General features: G+C 37.6%; 4 protein-coding genes across 6 annotated transcripts in view; 1 reads left to right on the top strand and 3 right to left on the bottom strand.

Moving 5' to 3' along the window:
- Positions 1-1,604: 1,604 nt before the first annotated feature.
- Positions 1,605-4,629, bottom strand: LOC124186548 (UPF0692 protein CG33108). Of its 2 annotated transcripts, none has more exons than XM_046578348.1 (4): positions 4,516-4,629; positions 3,511-3,816; positions 3,013-3,345; positions 1,605-2,935 (listed from the first exon to the last, which is right to left on the bottom strand). In XM_046578348.1, exons 2-4 carry the CDS (start codon positions 3,717-3,719, stop codon positions 2,734-2,736), a joined length of 744 nt encoding a protein of 247 aa, XP_046434304.1. In that variant the 5' UTR covers positions 3,720-3,816; positions 4,516-4,629; the 3' UTR covers positions 1,605-2,733. The 2 variants fall into 2 exon arrangements, with proteins under 2 accessions (XP_046434304.1, XP_046434305.1); XM_046578349.1 differs by having other exon boundaries at positions 3,511-3,813.
- A 2,075-nt stretch (positions 4,630-6,704) lies between these two features.
- LOC124186576 (dystrophin-like) lies at positions 6,705-10,971 on the bottom strand. Its single transcript, XM_046578408.1, has 12 exons — positions 10,931-10,971; positions 10,429-10,486; positions 10,086-10,222; positions 9,583-9,790; positions 9,261-9,504; positions 8,962-9,073; positions 8,722-8,888; positions 8,530-8,645; positions 8,227-8,455; positions 7,763-8,114; positions 6,947-7,267; positions 6,705-6,847 (listed from the first exon to the last, which is right to left on the bottom strand). The coding sequence occupies exons 1-12, from the start codon at positions 10,938-10,940 to the stop codon at positions 6,705-6,707; spliced, it is 2,097 nt and encodes a 698-aa protein (XP_046434364.1). The 5' UTR covers positions 10,941-10,971.
- A 392-nt stretch (positions 10,972-11,363) lies between these two features.
- On the bottom strand, positions 11,364-14,726 carry LOC124186549 (histone H2B-like). Of its 2 annotated transcripts, none has more exons than XM_046578352.1 (3): positions 14,355-14,726; positions 12,320-12,739; positions 11,364-11,581 (listed from the first exon to the last, which is right to left on the bottom strand). In XM_046578352.1, the coding sequence occupies exons 2-3, from the start codon at positions 12,715-12,717 to the stop codon at positions 11,557-11,559; spliced, it is 423 nt and encodes a 140-aa protein (XP_046434308.1). In that variant the 5' UTR covers positions 12,718-12,739; positions 14,355-14,726; the 3' UTR covers positions 11,364-11,556. The 2 variants fall into 2 exon arrangements, with proteins under 2 accessions (XP_046434308.1, XP_046434306.1); XM_046578350.1 differs by lacking the exon at positions 14,355-14,726 and adding an exon at positions 13,226-13,449.
- The window catches only part of LOC124186575 (BAG domain-containing protein Samui-like), a 20,817-nt gene continuing 17,701 nt past the window's right edge, over positions 14,008-17,123 (top strand). Inside the window, exons 1-3 of the mRNA XM_046578407.1 lie at positions 14,008-14,040; positions 14,166-14,195; positions 15,386-15,496. Coding sequence (XP_046434363.1) covers positions 14,008-14,040; positions 14,166-14,195; positions 15,386-15,496 — 174 coding nt within the window. The remainder of the gene's footprint in view (positions 14,041-14,165; positions 14,196-15,385; positions 15,497-17,123) is intronic.

Genomic DNA, 17,123 nt, shown 5'->3' with positions numbered 1-17,123 from the left:
TGAAAACAAAATAGCCTGGCGAATTGTTGAAATAATAACAATAACAATAACAATAATAATAATAATATCCATACAAGGATATCAATGATGAATGATATGCACCCTAAACAAATAATTTTCGCATGGGGGCACGCTAATAAAATATAACGTAACTGACATACACAGAATGAAAAAGCTGCAGCTGAAATGAGTAATAATTAGAGCGATAGAAAATTACAATAGTAATAATAGTAATAATAAAAATCCGCTAGTTTATCTAAGAAGCAAATACAAATAATCAATAAGCAACAATAAGTAAAATTTAAGACGAATAATTCAATGGTGAATATAGTGATTATGAAAACATTGATAGTTATTATTAAGAAGTAATAATGTTGTTGATGTTTGTAAGCTTGAAATATAAGTGTAACGCATTTTTCCTTTTCTACAAAAACTTTGTTACGCCCTCAGCTGATAGCGACAGCTTTTTTTTTTTTTTCTCAACACATTCATTAATCTATGATTGAATTCTAAACACCTTGTCCAGCCTGTTGTTTTTATACCTGAATAATAGTACATATTTACGGTTTCAACCGCGTTCGAAAAATTCATAATAACTGAGAAAGAAAAAAACATAGTTTACCAAACGTTGGTCGATTGACGTATAAGTAAATAAATAAACAAACAATATGAAATAAAGTCTCAAATTTCTATGACATAATATTTGCTTTCATTCGTTCGTTTACACATTACTACGAGGTGTATAATATTTAATAGCACAATTATAATCACATACCATAATATCATGTTGTTGTTGTTGTTGTTATTATTATTTAATATTTCTTCTAGCGACACTGTAAAGGCCACGTTTCAGAAGTCGACGTCCTCATCATTGTAAGTGATACGTTCAATATATCTTACGTAGTTTTGAATGTTATTATTATTATTGTTGTTGTTGTTGGTATTGTTTGTTTGTTTATGAAAATGTTTATTTATATGTTGTAAAGAAATATGAAAATCTCTCGTCTCCGTCTAATATGAAGCGTTACGACAAATATCAAGGGAAGACGATTATTAATTATATTCATCGGTACATCCTGCGTACTCTGTAAATTGCTGTCGGGTAACGTTTCTTAACCGTTCTTTTTATATAGTATTTATCTATATATATGTGTGTGTATAGTAGATTACCTTTTTTTTGTTTTTTTTTTTATCATTAATTATTTTCTTACGAGACAATTTCATTGAAATAATTTGTTATTTCATATTAATTTTTTAACATCACATATCGTTGCATACATAATTTACATTTTATAATTATATGTATATACGTATACATATAAATATAAACATTTAATTGAGAATAATTAGATGATATCGAATATATTTTCAACGAAGAGAGAATGATTAAATCCAAATATTTATATATGCATATATTTATATACTATAATATATATACATATTTGATATATATTTGATATATATTTATATGTATACAAATAACAGGGTACATTATTTACCTGATTAAAATATCAATAATTTATCGAAAATTCGCATTTTCTACATTCGTTTTTTATCATTTTGTTTTTTTCATGTCAACTCTTGACTAGAGATTACAGTTATATTGTTCATAATCGGTAATTATGATTATAATTTTTATTTTTATTTTTACTGCCGTTAATGACAATTGATAAATTCCAATTTCGTATGAGAAATGCGCTTCTGCATTCTACTTGAACTTACTCGCGGTTTTATGCGCAGTGCGTTGCATTCGCGATTTTATTTTCATACATCTATATGTTACAGTATATTTTTATGATTAATCGGATGCAATAAAGCACAAATTTATAAATGGTACCAAAAATTTTGTAAGAACGAACAGAAATAACGTAAGAAAAAAGAGAACGTTTTCAAAGTGACATCATATGAACAAAAAACAATTTAACATTTAGACGAATTTACATAATTAACTAGGTATTTGTTCGCTATTCACGATTCTTGCTAAACTAGTGTCCATAATTAACGAGCTTTGTTCTATTTTTAGCCTTAAATGTTCTTTTATCTCTTTGGATGGATGCAAACTTAACCGATGATAAATAACCGAATTTATATCCGATAATTTAAATATTTGTTACATAAATAATATGACAACTGTTATTGGTAATTTTATTATGGTATATATAAAAAGCTGAACCGAAAATTCTCACGATTCAGGTTTTTGATCGTATTATTTTCATAAAATGATGCATAATCATTTTGATAATGTGCCTACCTAATTATAATAATTGTTTTATTTTGTTATTTTCTCAATTCTTCATTACTTTATATGACATTACATATTTGATTTAGACAATTCAGATTCATTTTATATCGCAAGTATATGTCATCGATCGACATGTAGTAGAGAAATTGCTTAATCCAAAGAAAATGTATCGGAAAAAGTGAGAAAATGATTGTTTTGAATCTGAAGATTTCAATTTAGACCACGAAGATCTTAAACAGCTTTTCTTCAACGTTTTTTGTGTTTCTAAATCACTCTTTTCGCGAGTTTGTTCGTAGTTCTGGCTTGAAAGTCCGATTGCCATTTTCATTTCCTTCAACTTACTCGCCATTATCATTGATACTCTTCGACTTACTCTCCTTTGTCTCTGGCTGAAACGATTTTAAAATTGCTGTAAAAATTATATTATTCTTTGGGATTTATATTCAACGCAGATGTATGATTCCCAGCCGTTTATCCTCCACCAAGTTCGTTTAGATGTACGGATGAAGCGCCAGCGCTCTGCCACGCAGACCTCTCTGTCCACCGACTCCGCCTTTGGGCACGACGTAGCCTCCGGCGTGCCTGGCGGCGCCTTCCTCTTCCAAGTTCCCGTTGCTTTCGATCAGATCCCGCAGAGGCCAGCAAGCCAGATGACGAGACTTGCCGTGGCGGGCGAGAACGTGATAGCCTTGCCTGAAACAAGGGACAAGTTACTCCGCGTGACCAGGCGTTGTCTAGCCGTTATCAATGCATCGTCTTCTCTGATTCACCTCGACGAAATAAGGCCCACCAGCAACGCCCAGTGCGCCTTGTGTCCCCTCTTCAAACACGGAGCATGGTTGAAGTCCGAATCGTACGGAATGAGGACCATAGCTCCATGGGCGAGTGCATGCGTCAGCGAATCTGGACAAGTCTGCAAATCTATCAGAATATCAGGCCTATGTTCGGGCAAGTATTCAGCTGCCAGTGTTCCCATATAGTCAACGCTGTAAACTTCTCCGTGCTGTGTAAAACCCCTCACTCTTGCCTCCGCTAGCAGCTGTGTAACCGAGACTGGCTTCGTGTACTCCTGTGACGCCATTGCGAGTGCAACGAGGCCGCATCTGTTTTTAAAAATATAAACAGCATAATTGTTTCAAGAATTCTCGTCTCAATTGTTAAGGAATAGAGCACCATCTCTGGGCTGATTACAAACTGATGGGAAAAACAAAGTGAAGAATTATGGAGTAAATGGTGAACAGAGATTATCAAGTCGATCGGTCACTTACTGAGGTCCGTCCTGTAGGATGGGTTCAACCTGGCAAAAGTACGTGACTTCAGCATCCTTGAGCTCGTTTCTGGATATGAGTTTCTCAATCTCAGCCTCTGCTGAAGTCAGTGTAATCTTGGCCCAAGGTGGAAGAGACTCGGACTGGCGATTGTCGGCGGTATTGTCTCTGGATGGGGTCTCCGGGAGGCTGGGAGGCGGCGCAGGCATGATCGCTGACGACGGTTGCTTTGTTATGTCGCAGTCGATTTCCTCCGTCCTGGAGAATTCGGTCAGGCGTCAATTGCTGTTGATTGACCACAGGCTACTGAAATACAGAAATAAGGGACTTGGAGAGTGATGCGACGGGGGTGAAGTAAAACTTCGCATGACAGCCAATTTCACCTTCGACTGCCGAAGGGAGATGGGATGATCTTTAGTCACGAATTTCTCGCAATATAAACCGACAAGCAGTCGAAGAGGCAAATCGACAACGAGAAACATTGGTGACTCATAATCCAGGTTGTCAAAATAGAACAACAACCTGGGTTAAAACTACTCAAAAACGTGGAATACGTGACACGGAAGAAGCGATCGGTTAATTGAATAAAAGAAAACCACATGCCTGATAAATAATTATAATATTATTATCAGAAAAGCGGTGATAAATAACTATAGCTGGAAATGGGAGAAGTTATTCTGAAAGAGCAAAAATCGCGTGAAAATCCTTTGAAGAAATGTTTATTTTATTGCTTTGTACAGAAGTACTCTATTCCCTGTTTAGAGATTTTTCACCATCTTTGACGTTTGCAAGTCTGGCGGAACACGTAGATGAATTCGTGTGAATGCGTTTTTGCATGTGTGTGTGTGTATGTGTGTGCGTGAGTGTGTATTTGGTGCTGTCATGTCATTCGGGATTATTATATAATTATCGAATGCATGTAGCCCGTCGCGGGTCGCGTGATCTCCCTTCGTTTCGACGAGCCCGGAATTTTTTGTTTTTCTTTTTTTTTGGGTTAGACTTAACTGTGTCCTGACTCTTTGCTTTTCCATGGAAAAATCAGAGCGATCCTGTTCTAGCGAGTGAAACCCAACTGACGCGAGGCCCACGTCCTTCAGCCGCCCAACATCTTCCCTAATCCCTGGCGGAAAAAACAACTCGGTTGGCCAAACTGGTTGAAATACGTTGATTCGTACGGTTGGCACACCTGGAGATATCTGCATGGATATGAACGACTCTGACAAATCTCTGAAACAACGCAGCGAGCGGTAAATCTCACTTGATTATAATATGATATTAGCTTTATTACTAACGTTAAAATTAAATCTGATTTTATGTATCGATTTAAAAATCTCCTAACAGGACATTCTATTCGAACGCGTGAATAACTGACGCCAAAGGGATTCAAACGATTTGCGGACAGTCAACGTGTTGACTGATAATTTTCAAGCGGCCAATAGTGACCAGTTAGAGAATAGCGCTCGAGAGTCGAGGTAAGACTCACTTGATTATAATATAATATTTTCATAAAATTGAGTCTGACGATACGTATCGATTTAAAAATTACGCAGTAGGATATTTTATTCGAACGTGTGAATAACAGACGCCAAAGGTATTTAAACAATTTGCGGGCCAAAACAATTGACTGACAATTTTCAAACGTAGATCAGTGACCAACTTCGGAGTGTCGCGCTCGAAGGTCCAGACAAGCGAAACGTGTGGTGCGTTAATCTTTCGAATGTTCTCCTTATCACTTGACTTCACAAGTGCAGTGAACGTGATTATTGATTGAAAACTAGATATTCGGTGTGTTGAACGTGCCGTGTGCCGTGCGCTTAATATTAACGCTGTTTCAACGGTTATTGAAGTGACTCAATTCTAAGCTCCTTGGTGCGCGTGTAACTTGTTGATACGGCTTGTTTTTCTCACGCGACCGAAACTACGAGTGCTATTTAAAGTTTGATTACACGGTGCCACCCTGTTTCAGCGTAACCAACTACAATTTCCCTGTATAGGTATTATCAAATTATCTTTCATCATTATTAATACTACCAATTAATGTGCAAATGCAGTTGTGATATCGGTATTTGCTCGAAGTGCGATCGCGTGATTAGATGTCATCTTACAGTTACGTCGAAGATCAAGGAAATAATTGTAGATGCAACGGGTATATTTAGTTATTTTCTCATTCATTGCCGTCCTTTATTTCCATACAAAATATATTTCAAATTGGTGTTGTGGAACAAATCACGATCGGCGTGAAGTGAGCGGTTTGTCAGTTTTGAAAATGGCCACCGATTATTCCATTCGTTCGGCTCTCGGTCAATCGTTTTGCAGTTGAATCGGATGGATTTCCAGAGATTTCATTTTACAAGATTTAAGGTTAGTTAGTACAATGATTGTTGTAAGATTTCCCATCTAATATTTTATCGGATGACAATCATCCACGAAGTTGTTCAATTAAACAATTATCTTCAGTCAACGGTAAGAGGTTGACTTGTGAATCCGCCAGTGTGTAGGCAACCCTTTCACGTACGTGAATCAGTTGCCTAAAAATAAGCGGTTCAACATTAGAAAAATTAAAGTTAAACATCGATTGAAATTTTAAAATTAACTTTTAAAGGAAAACGGAAATGGGCAAAGGGATAATAAAGCAGAAAACCTGTGCACAAGTATAGAAATAGTATAAAATTTAATATCAAAAGGCATTGCGTTTACGTAAATGGTACATACATATCTAGATATAATAGGTAAAATAATTTCATGTGCGAGATTTGATATATACGTAATGAGTAAAATTATAATGTGTGCATATGAATTATCATTACATTTTCAAGGTATTTAGAATACTCGCATTTTTACGATTGCATCTGATAATTGCGATATTTTCTATAATTATGAAAATTAAAAATAGTTAATGTATTCTTCTCATACATCGTACTGTAATACTAAATTGCAGGGGCAGTGTTAGTATTAGGTCTTTTTTCTTGAAAAACGTAAAAGAGAAATTGGATCAAATAAATGAAAAAATATTTCCACGTAAAGTGTAGGCGAAGTACTTTAGTATACAAATTACATAAATACACATATGTATATTCTGTTAAAGTAAGGAAATATTGCAAAACTTTCATTTGTGGTTTGAAAAAAAAAGCCTCTTTGTGCTTCGCCAAGCTTCGTAAAGAGCTTGTCATACCTATATTGTTATAAATTTGATTTTATACGATCGTGGCAAGTTTTCCTTTCCTGGATTCCATGCCTTCGATTAGCCCGGTTAAAAGATCCTCCATTTCCGTAGCTGCTCGTTTGAGCTCGCAATTGTCATTGGCGCTGAACGATCCTGCAACACGGGCACGAGACCCTGTCACACACAGAGAAGGGATTGACGTTGTTCAGTAGTCATTGAATAAGGATAAGTAAACAAACAACTCGCAATCATCATACTCTGGAGTTTTCTTACCTTCGAGCAGAGAATCATTGGCGACCATGTTCTGCAGTCTGTCCAATATGTCGTTTAGGTCGCCTTGGATATTCTGCAAACTGCTGTGCTGCGAATGTTTGTCAGGACGCTGGAGAGACGACGGTGTGTTATTCTCTCTTGGCAATCCGATTGGCGAATGTGAAACAGCTGGCGGTGAATCTCCGTGCGAACTGCTCGTCGCCACTGGTTTTACCTGCTTGTCTCCTCCTCGCTCCATCTCGACTGAATTACCCGATCGCAGCCACTGTGAAAATCCACTTCCACTTGGTGCCAGGCCTGTTCCATTCGCTCCCTTCCCACCTGCAGTTTATTTATTTATCTATTTATTTATTTATTTATTTGACGAGACAGGCCCAATATTTAAAACTACTGTATTACACAGTTAAGAAGTTGCACGGGTACGTTATATTTATAACTAGATAAACACTTGAAACGCGCTTTAATCCTGCCCAAAACTGTAACGAAAATGAGACATCATGTAAAAAATTGTTACCGTGAAATTTTAGAACGACTTCCAGAGTTCGACTTTTCAAAATATGAACATATTTTCTTTATCATTGTATTTACTAACTGAATCTCAGAAAATCCTAACGGACCAAGTTGCGATTTTTTCTAAACATGCATCATTAAAGTAACATCACTAACTTCAACCTCGTAGAACAGTTAGTTTCGTTCATTCATCTGTGAATAACAATAAATAACAAATGTTCAAATTGCGAGAAAGACAAAAGTCTTGAACCACAGACGAAGTAATCGAGATTCATGACAAACAAGATGAACTGAACATTTCCTCACCCCCAATCCAGGTGCTCAAATCGACAGGTGTGAATTCCGAGAGATTGCCGCCAAATCCAGAACTCGGATAGTTTGAATCTGTACACGATTGTGTCCCCAGCTTGTCTCTTCTTGAATTCATAGAAGTAACAGGGCTCGAATCGAGGTTTTCCACAGCTAGCGCGTCTCTTCCTTGTCGCGCGAAAGTTGAGTCGCGCTTGAATTTTCTCTCGACTGTTCCTTGCTGAACAATCGGACTGAGTTCAAACTCCAGGGGTAACGGAGTTACTCTCGACGCTATGGGGTGCAGCATGGGAGTGCTTTCCATGTGCGTCATGATACGCGGTTGTACTGGCTGATTGAAGAGATATTTCTAAATTGTGGGAAAAAAAGTGATTGAGCGCATCTTAATTTGATCTCGTCCTAAAACTAATTTCATCGTTGCTAATTTTATCCTTCTGACAAAATAGACATGGAAAAAACACCTTCAGAATCTTGAGACGCTGAAGTTGCGACTCTATCGTTGCTCTGTGGCGCTGAAGTCTCTCAGCTCTGGTTCCGCAAATTTCCAAAAGCTCGGCTTGCAGCTGCCTGTTTTCGTCTTCGAGGTGGCTTATTATGCTCTGCAACTCGCGCTGTGGATTGTTCAGTACTTTCCTCCTGACCGTGCTCCTCAGCGAAACGTTGTCCCCGTCCTTTTCGTCGTTCGTTAAACTGTGGGGGAGAAAATTGTCTTCAATTGATTGAAACTTGTAAAAATCAGATGCACAAACGCTCTTTAAACTCACTGCTGCATCTCGGGCGGTGGCTCATCGGGATCTGCTATTACTGTCCTTGACGGACACAGTCTCAGCTTGTTTCTAATCAGCTCGATTATTAGCTTCGTCACTTCCCTGTTCGACGTCTGAAAACAAGATTTGCGATTGACGCGCGTGTAATTTTTCCGCAAAACACGATGGTTTCTGCAATTCGAAAAATACCTTTACACAGTACTCCCTGACCGGATGTTTCAGCTTGTGTTTGCTCGTTGCTTTTCCGAGTAGAAAACAACCCTGACACTGGTGATAACCGGCGCATCTCAAACACGAGTATCTCGGTCCCTGAATTGGCGTAGTTTTGCAGGACGAACATTTCACATTGTGGATTACTGTGGAAGATGAGATTTTCGGGGATAAGTCTGGTATATCGGGCAAGTAAGCATTCGCTGTTTCGTTGCTTACTGTTTTCCGCTGCCTGCATTCGATTCAGCGTTGTGATCCACATTAGTAACGGCGGCTCCTGCATTAGCCAGGCAGCAAATTCGGCCTCGCTGACTCCGAGACTTCCCTGCGACTGTTGACAGAATACCATAGAGTGGAATTTAGGGAACGGAGAAACGTTGTCAAAACAATTTTGTTTAGTTTAGTAGATTCTATTGTAAATCAGAGTCGCTAACACTATCCATTCTCCACATGTCTTTTTTCTCTTCTCTATTTATTTTGAGCATACTATAGACGATTCATCATCATGGTCGTTGTACCTCGACGAAGCAATTATCAACGCCTAACTGGACCATGTGCGATCCATAGGCGACGCTTTCGCCGAGCATGTCGGTAACTTTGCAGATATTGCTCAGAAGCGAGGACAGGGCAGCTCTTGACAAGCAGGCGTTGTGATCGGCCAGCTGTTGGTAGAGGTAGCCGTATTTGTCCTGAAGTCTGCTGCAGCTTGCCAATGTGAGAGCAACTTTTGCCGAAAATACTGAAACGCTGCCCCCGCGTTTCCTGCGAATGAGAATGACGAAGCATGAAAAAATAAAATGACGATTGGCGGGAGAACATGAAACGTGTATAGTTACATACTTGTCGAATATGTTGAGTATGTAATTTACGCCGAGCTTGGTCGCAAGATCCGTGTTAAAATTCGTGTTCGCCTCCTTCTGGGCTGCAAAATATATATCGGAAAGCACGTCTTCCAGCTCGGTAGGATCTAAGGTGACGGAATTCTCCGTCACGGACAGACGATGGCGCTCAAAAACCCCGGCTATCAATTCTAGACGAACTTGTTGCACTGGAAGAGAATTAGTAGAATGAAACGATATAAGTATCATAAATTTACTCATAATCAACGCGTAACTTATGTCTCAAACAAGGACTCTGAATTGCTATCCTTTGTTTTGAGATCTAGCACAGAATTCAGATAGCCAGAAACTGGTTATCGATATTGTATGGTTTCGTTCGTGGGAGTAAAAAACAAAAACCGATTGTGAGGGAAGAATAATCGAGTTTAAAAAATAATCGATCATAATCTATTGTGAAGAAATAATGGATTTAATGGAAAATTGATTAATTTTTGACAATCTTACTGTTCAGATCTCTGTGGAGGATTCTCATCTTTGCAGCTGTTCTGTAAGACGCGTATCTTATCACATTGCATTCTTCGACCGATCGCATTATCTCTCGCATTCTTGGGTGATCCCATTCCGTCTGCTTGGTCGCGTGGCTGCGTAGCGAAAAAACAAAGAAATATCGATTAATCGTGACGCCAAAATGACTGTCTATGTTTTCCGCTTTGTCTATGTCGAAAAGAAATAAGATCGCAAACTCTATTTTCCTTTGTAGCAAAGCGTAGCTCTGGATATACGTTATTGAAAATTTAATCGAATCCGATAATCGGAGATGATATATAACAGCGATATTAGCACTTACTTGATGTAATAAGGAACACCGCCTTCGGTTTCTGCTTGTTTCCACCCGTTCAGATATTCTGAAAATTAAAAAATTGTCCATGATTATAATATGATTAATAAGGCAGTCGGAAAAGTTTTCATTGGACCGCTCCCCCCGGATCTGTTCCAAATCGATGAAAATTTTTCCGCTCCCCAAACAAGGACCACCCTAATGGTTGTTTAATTAATTATTCTATTTTTTTTTTTTGAATTTCATGCTAACTCAATCGATTCGTGTTTTGTAGCCAGGGTGAAAATAAATACTAGGGACGCTAGGGAATATCGCGTTTGTTAGGTTAGGTTGACATAACCTCTAACAGGCTTTGTAGAAGAGTTATCTATTTCAGTAGATTTCAAAGATAGTTGACTTTTTTCTCTATATTTTGGTAAATTAACAAAGAAGTAAAACGTTTTAATTCACAATTACGGAATATCGGGTACAATAACAAAGTATGAGATAAATAACAACAAAGCGGAGTCACCTTCTGTCATATTGTTAACCGTTCTTGTAGATTTTCCGTTTTCGTGGTAAAATTTTAAATTTCACCGTATAATTTCTACGCATGCGCGTATCTTTCTTCGCGGTTACAGTTGAATGGCGCCAATATTTAAAATCGATACTTGAATCGAGGGATAACGAATAAAAAATATTATTACGTGTTATCCGGGAAAAATGTGAACTGCGATAGACGAATTGTTGAAAAACGATTAAATTAATAACGATCGGATCAATTAAATGGGTAAAACATATAATATGGATAAGAATGAAATATGTATTGTTACAATTTGTTATTATACAAGATCTTACACCTATATGTTATAATTATCATTTCATATGTCAATTAATAGCAATATATTAATCATCATAAAAATGCCATCTCATTATTTATGCATTCCGATGTATACATATAATATACATTATTAATTATTTATTTACATTATTATTGTTTTTCTTCATATTTCAACTATCCATCAGTTAATAGATAAGAAATTTGCTAAATGACCTGCATTTATATCACGTGACGTTTCTAAACGCCGTAATTAAAATGACAGTAATTAAAATTTTAAATATTACAAAACAAAGAAAATAAATATTTATTTTCTTCTTCTAAAATCTAAGAACCTCTGGCTGTCTGAAAAAAACAAAAACAACGACGGTTAAAAGATTTAGCATCGAAAGCTCGTAAGATATAATCGATCATACGTTCAGGAAACTAAATTTCATTTTAGAAAAATCATTACTTTGCGTACTCGTGTAATTTCTCTCTCGAAAATCTATGAAGTCAAAAAAGTATCCAGAATCTTATATCAGGAGTATAAGAAACTGCAGGCGGAACATTACATGGAACAAAAAAAATTTCTATCTAATCCAATTGTAAAGGTACCGTCAAAATTTCAAATCGATCCACGCTCGGTGTTCAAGTAATCTGTCTTCCCGGTTTAAAAAAAAAAAAGTAGATTCGACATAAATGCGTTTCAATTTTTACGAGCACTCGGCGCGCGATCCGAGGATCTCTGGCAAGACCAAGAATTAAACCTTTCGAAAACAAAATTAATTCTTTTCACCACATGTATTAAGTTTGCGAGCGATGTAAGAGTGTGTGTATCGGAGATAAGCGCGCCTCGGTACGAGCGGCAGTAGCTGCCAGGCAGCCGAACCGAGCGCAACGGTCTCCGAGTCGTTTGTTACCTTGTATAATTAACTATTAATTATATTATTCAGTATACATTCATTGAACTTCCTGCTTCGCCTACTACCACCAAGGCGACACAACGAGTAAATTCGAAAAAACGAAACGACAAATAAATACGGCAGCGTAAATAATGCTGATGTCAATAATTAATCCAAGGTAGTTAATTCAAGAACTCACTTTGACTTTTCGTACTTTGTTAGAGCCTTGTTTCCTTCGTGGATAGCGTGAATGGCAAGTTCTCCCGGCAGGATAAACTTGACCGCGGTTTTTATTTCCCGATCCGTGATCGTGGATCGTTTGTTGTAGTGAGCGAGCCGAGACGATTCCTCGGCAAACCGTTCAAACATATCTTTCATAAAGCTGTCCATGATGCTCATTGCTTTAACGCTTATACCGATATACGGGTAATTTATTTTCATTACCCTGTAAATATACCTTGCGTAGCTTTCTGGCTTCCTGCGCTTTTTCTTCTTATTATTCTTATTCTTTTGCTTATCGCTCGTAATATACTCCGCATCATTCCGGGCAGTGATCTTCCTTGATTTTTTGACCTTAGTCTCTGTTACCATTTTCATGAATAAAGATCAACCTTCCTTACTGTAAAATGATTTCATTCATTCAATAAATGAATAAATAAAATAAAAATATGACATTTACTTTAAAATCCAATTCATAATGTAATATTTTTATAATATTATAAACAAATAATGTGTCCGGCGTTTCGTAACCTGGGTGATAATCAAATAATACAGGTTATTATTCGCCACCCTTAGTATAGATTTATTATTTACTGAAACCAGCTACAACTCGAAAATGTCAACAAATTCTGACCGAGGTGTGTCTCGACACCTCTGATGTTTATGTACAGCCGAATTTGGCTGTGCGCAGTTTAATTGCGAAATTGATTTGATTTTAAACCGTAAATTGACTCTACAATTTTTCAGAAACCAAATACGCCTTATCGCGAAATTTGCACACGAATTTCAAGTTCATATGCTCTTTGAGAAGTGAATTAAAAAATTTCTAACCGTTCGTCGGCACACCTTTCGCTTATACTTTATATTCATTCTGAAATTTACTCACAGAATTAAAATCAGCGCTAATTATTGCTCCGTAGCCACGCCAAAAGGCTCGCAATCACGTTTTCTGCAATCTGCTTCCTTACTTCGAGAAAATTCCTGTTTTTTTTAGTTTTTGTATTTATTTTTGAAACAGTAAGAACGCGAATTCCTCTGTTCCACTTCACCGCTGTACACCATCACTGTCAGGACTTGTTTCTATTCCAGGTCTCTAGGACTCGAGTTGAGATGAGCCGAAAGTTCGAAACATAGGGCGCTAATATTCGCGGTATATTGTCCGGATTTTACTTGCGGCTCGCTGATTTTTAAATTTTTAAATTTTAGCGTATCACAAACGGTGATATGTTGAATTCGATGGTCTTTCGTGAGATATAAAAATATAGTATTACTCCCGTCATTTTTTTTCGCCATCTTAATCTTGTGTCGTGAAATTACGGTCACAATTTTTTTCGCTCGCTTTACAGCAAACAATAGGGTGACACCATCTATTTAGATGCAAAAATACGGGTTACTTTCTTTTTTTTTTTTGTAAATTAACGATCAAGAAAAAATATTACCGATCATTTACAAAATTAGACCTACAGATAGAAGTAGCGCATCACTTCTTTTTCAACTCCCGTAATCATAATTCTGGTTTTTTCTTGTTTAGTAGAAAGTAATACACAATACAGAAACATTTACAGTCCATCATGAATATATTGGTTTTATTACAAAAATGTATGCCAAAAAAAAAAAATGATGATTCTTAGATTTCTTATAAACAACAATTATACAAACTGTTCAATAATGTATAACCGTGTTATTTCTAATTTGCAACAGGCAAGTAGGCGAGCTGATCCGGAGCTGAAAACTACTAGAAATCATCGCCAAATAAGCCCAATGAAGTTTTTTCGGTCGAGAAGGAGAGATGATTCTGTTAATTTCTACATCTTGAAAACATCGAGCTGTGTATACTGAAGATCGAACGATCGCCGGTAAGTCTCGCATGCGATCTGTTAAAATCTCGTGACGTCGGTTACTTTGCATGTGATTTCATACGCAAACGGATGGTAAAATTTTTTGTTAAAGTAATTTCATATCACAGCATTGGGAGACTTTTTCACCCTCCAATATTGTGAAACATTGAAACTTACACATTATACGCAACGTAACCGCGTTAGTACGTTGTACGATGAGTAGATCCATCTTCGCTACTTTTTGACCGAAATCGAAACGATTAGTTCGATATTTGGCCGCCAGGGACGATTGACCGTCGGTAAGAAGGATCACCTGCAAACATTCCGGCTCATCGACAGCCGCGCTCTTCTCAATTACTTCGCGCTCCCCATGACGCAACAAACATTCGACAGTCGCGCGTGCCGCTGGTGCTGCCAAAAGCGGTTAGCGGAACCGCGCGGAACTAGTTTTGCAAGCTATAATCGCCACCGCGAGGAACACGCCAGAATGCCGACGAATATTCTCGACTGTTCCCGGCGGCGCAGCTCTTCACCTTGTAATTCAACCCACCGACTCCCTCCTATACTCACCGTTGACGGTGTTCGTTGATTCAGTTTCATTCTAACCGCCCACTCTACCTGCGCTGATAACAACTAGAAACTCGCCGAGTTTCAGCATTGTGTGCCCCGTATACTCTCTTCGCGTCGTGTGTGTTTTCATTATTTCTATATATTTTTTTTTTTCTACTTTCCGCACACGAATTATTCTCCGACGCGTGGTGTTAATTATTCGATGCTGAACGAAATTCTATGCGATTTCCTACTACGATAAATATCGGTCACATCAGCAGCGTGAATGTAGGTATAAATAAAAAATTAGTGAACGTTACAACTGTCGATCAGCGATAATAATCGTTGTTTTTTTCGCAAGTACTCGGTGTTGTGTTCTAACTTCTTTTACTCTTCGGCCTCTCTTCTATATTTTTACGGAGGAGTAAAATAAGAGAGGTGGGAAGGTATTTAAAATAAAAAAAATATATATATATATACACGCGAATTAATAGCGTACCAGGAAATCGGCAAGTATGTCATATTATTTTCGTGATAAACCGATCAGGTTCAGTGACAGACTTAGAGGCAGTGGTGGTAGCAATAACATTAACGCTGCTGCTGCTGCAGCTAACAACGGCGATGATCTGATGGAATCGCTAAAACGACAATTTGAACAGGACAGTAAATCTTTCTTCGAACCGACCACGGCCAGCACCGGCAGCAGTCAGCAACGCGGCTCCAGGGACCGCGAACACCCCTTTGAACGTCATCACACCGGCTTTCCAAGGGTCAGTACAAATTTTCATAATTTATGGTATTTTTTTGAAAGAACTCGCCAGAAGATTCTGCAAATTTTCACAGTTTACGGTCGTTTTTTACGTCCGCAATGTTGTTCCTGTTACGGTCTTGGCGTCAAGCTTTTATATTTCAGGTTTCATCGATCGATGCTCGTTTGTTTTGCATACTTACGATGCACACTTTGTCATCAGGCCTGAAATTAGTAACGTTAGCGTAAGAAACGAAACATTGGGCGAAAAAAAATCACTATTTTGCAATTTTTTAGTGACTTTGAAGGTGGCCAAGTTTTGAAAAAATGAGTTACCGCTCTGCCTAGTTATAATTTACTGCATTTCAGAGATTCGTAAAACTTTTTTAAAGTTTTGCGTACCGCAGGTATTCGTTCGCACGTTGCGTAACGATTTGTTGTGTTTTTCTACGCTGACACGCGCGTCGACTATGATCCTATATGTATATATATATATATATCGCATGCATGCATCATCAATCAGATGGCGGACGATGCGTTCGTGTTGGTTGGAATCGATGAAAAGATTTCGTAAAAAAGAATGTAGGCACATCTTTCTCGAAAAACATGTTCATGCTTCGAGGGTGGGGAAAGGATGTTTTTCTTATTTTTTTTTTTTTTATTTAGATTTTAAGAAACAGTAGAGAATAGCAAGCTGAAAGAAAACTGTCACTTTGTTATAAACACTTGGCGGAGATTGCAATTTGTCCTCTTTCTTTAATTCTCGTATACTCTTTTTATTTCAATCTTTTTGTCGTTTGTATGATGCATGACTTCTGTGCCAAGAGCAGCAGCAGCAGCAGCAGCTGCTGCGCTCGGCTCCGACTCTCTTTTGACGAAGATGATTGTAACTATAAATAAACGGTCCAGCTAGATACGTTTTAGATCGTTGTCGGTATAATATGCTGATGACTATGATCATTACAACGATTAGCTATTAAAAGTTCTAGGTTACGCTCGAGTTGTTCTCGTTTTAACAGAGATTTAGGATTACTCCAGTTTGTTACCCTTCAATGTTCGATTAGGTAGGTTTACATACGCGCAATTATGTGTAGTAGGTACAGTAGCTAATTACCTGCGTCATGTATCGAGCGATGACGTCATGTGGGTAATGAAGTCGGAAGTTGAAAAAATTAACGAGTTCTCTTGTTATTTTATAATAACAAGACATATTTTCCTTTGAAGAATTATTTTTTCATCCGCAGTATCGTGAATTTCAGGGTAAATTAGATCCTTTTGATGTTGCGGGGTAAAAGAAAAGTTGGAATGAAATAACAAAGATAATAATGATAAGAACAAAATCGCAGTGTTAGGTTGTTGGCATTATAATATACAGTATATAAAAGAAACTCGAGCCCATCCCAAATATTCTCTCTCTATTTTTAAAACTGAATTATAAGCTGGATGTGTATATACGTCGGTTTTCTTTTTCGCTTTCCACTTCTTCATCTTCTTCTTCTTCTTCATCTTCTTCATCTCCTTCATATACACTCTCTGACGACGCTTTACCGAGAAATATATTCTTTTCTCTTTTTTACTTCTTCTACAAATACATTCTACTTGCTGGCTCTTTTTAAACAAATTTCCCGCTGTATACCTGTAATCTTTTT

This window comes from Neodiprion fabricii, chromosome 7 (genome assembly GCF_021155785.1).
Source record: "Neodiprion fabricii isolate iyNeoFabr1 chromosome 7, iyNeoFabr1.1, whole genome shotgun sequence".
Taxonomy (NCBI): Eukaryota; Metazoa; Arthropoda; class Insecta; order Hymenoptera; family Diprionidae; genus Neodiprion; species Neodiprion fabricii.
This window is presented reverse-complemented; position numbering and strand designations above follow the sequence as displayed.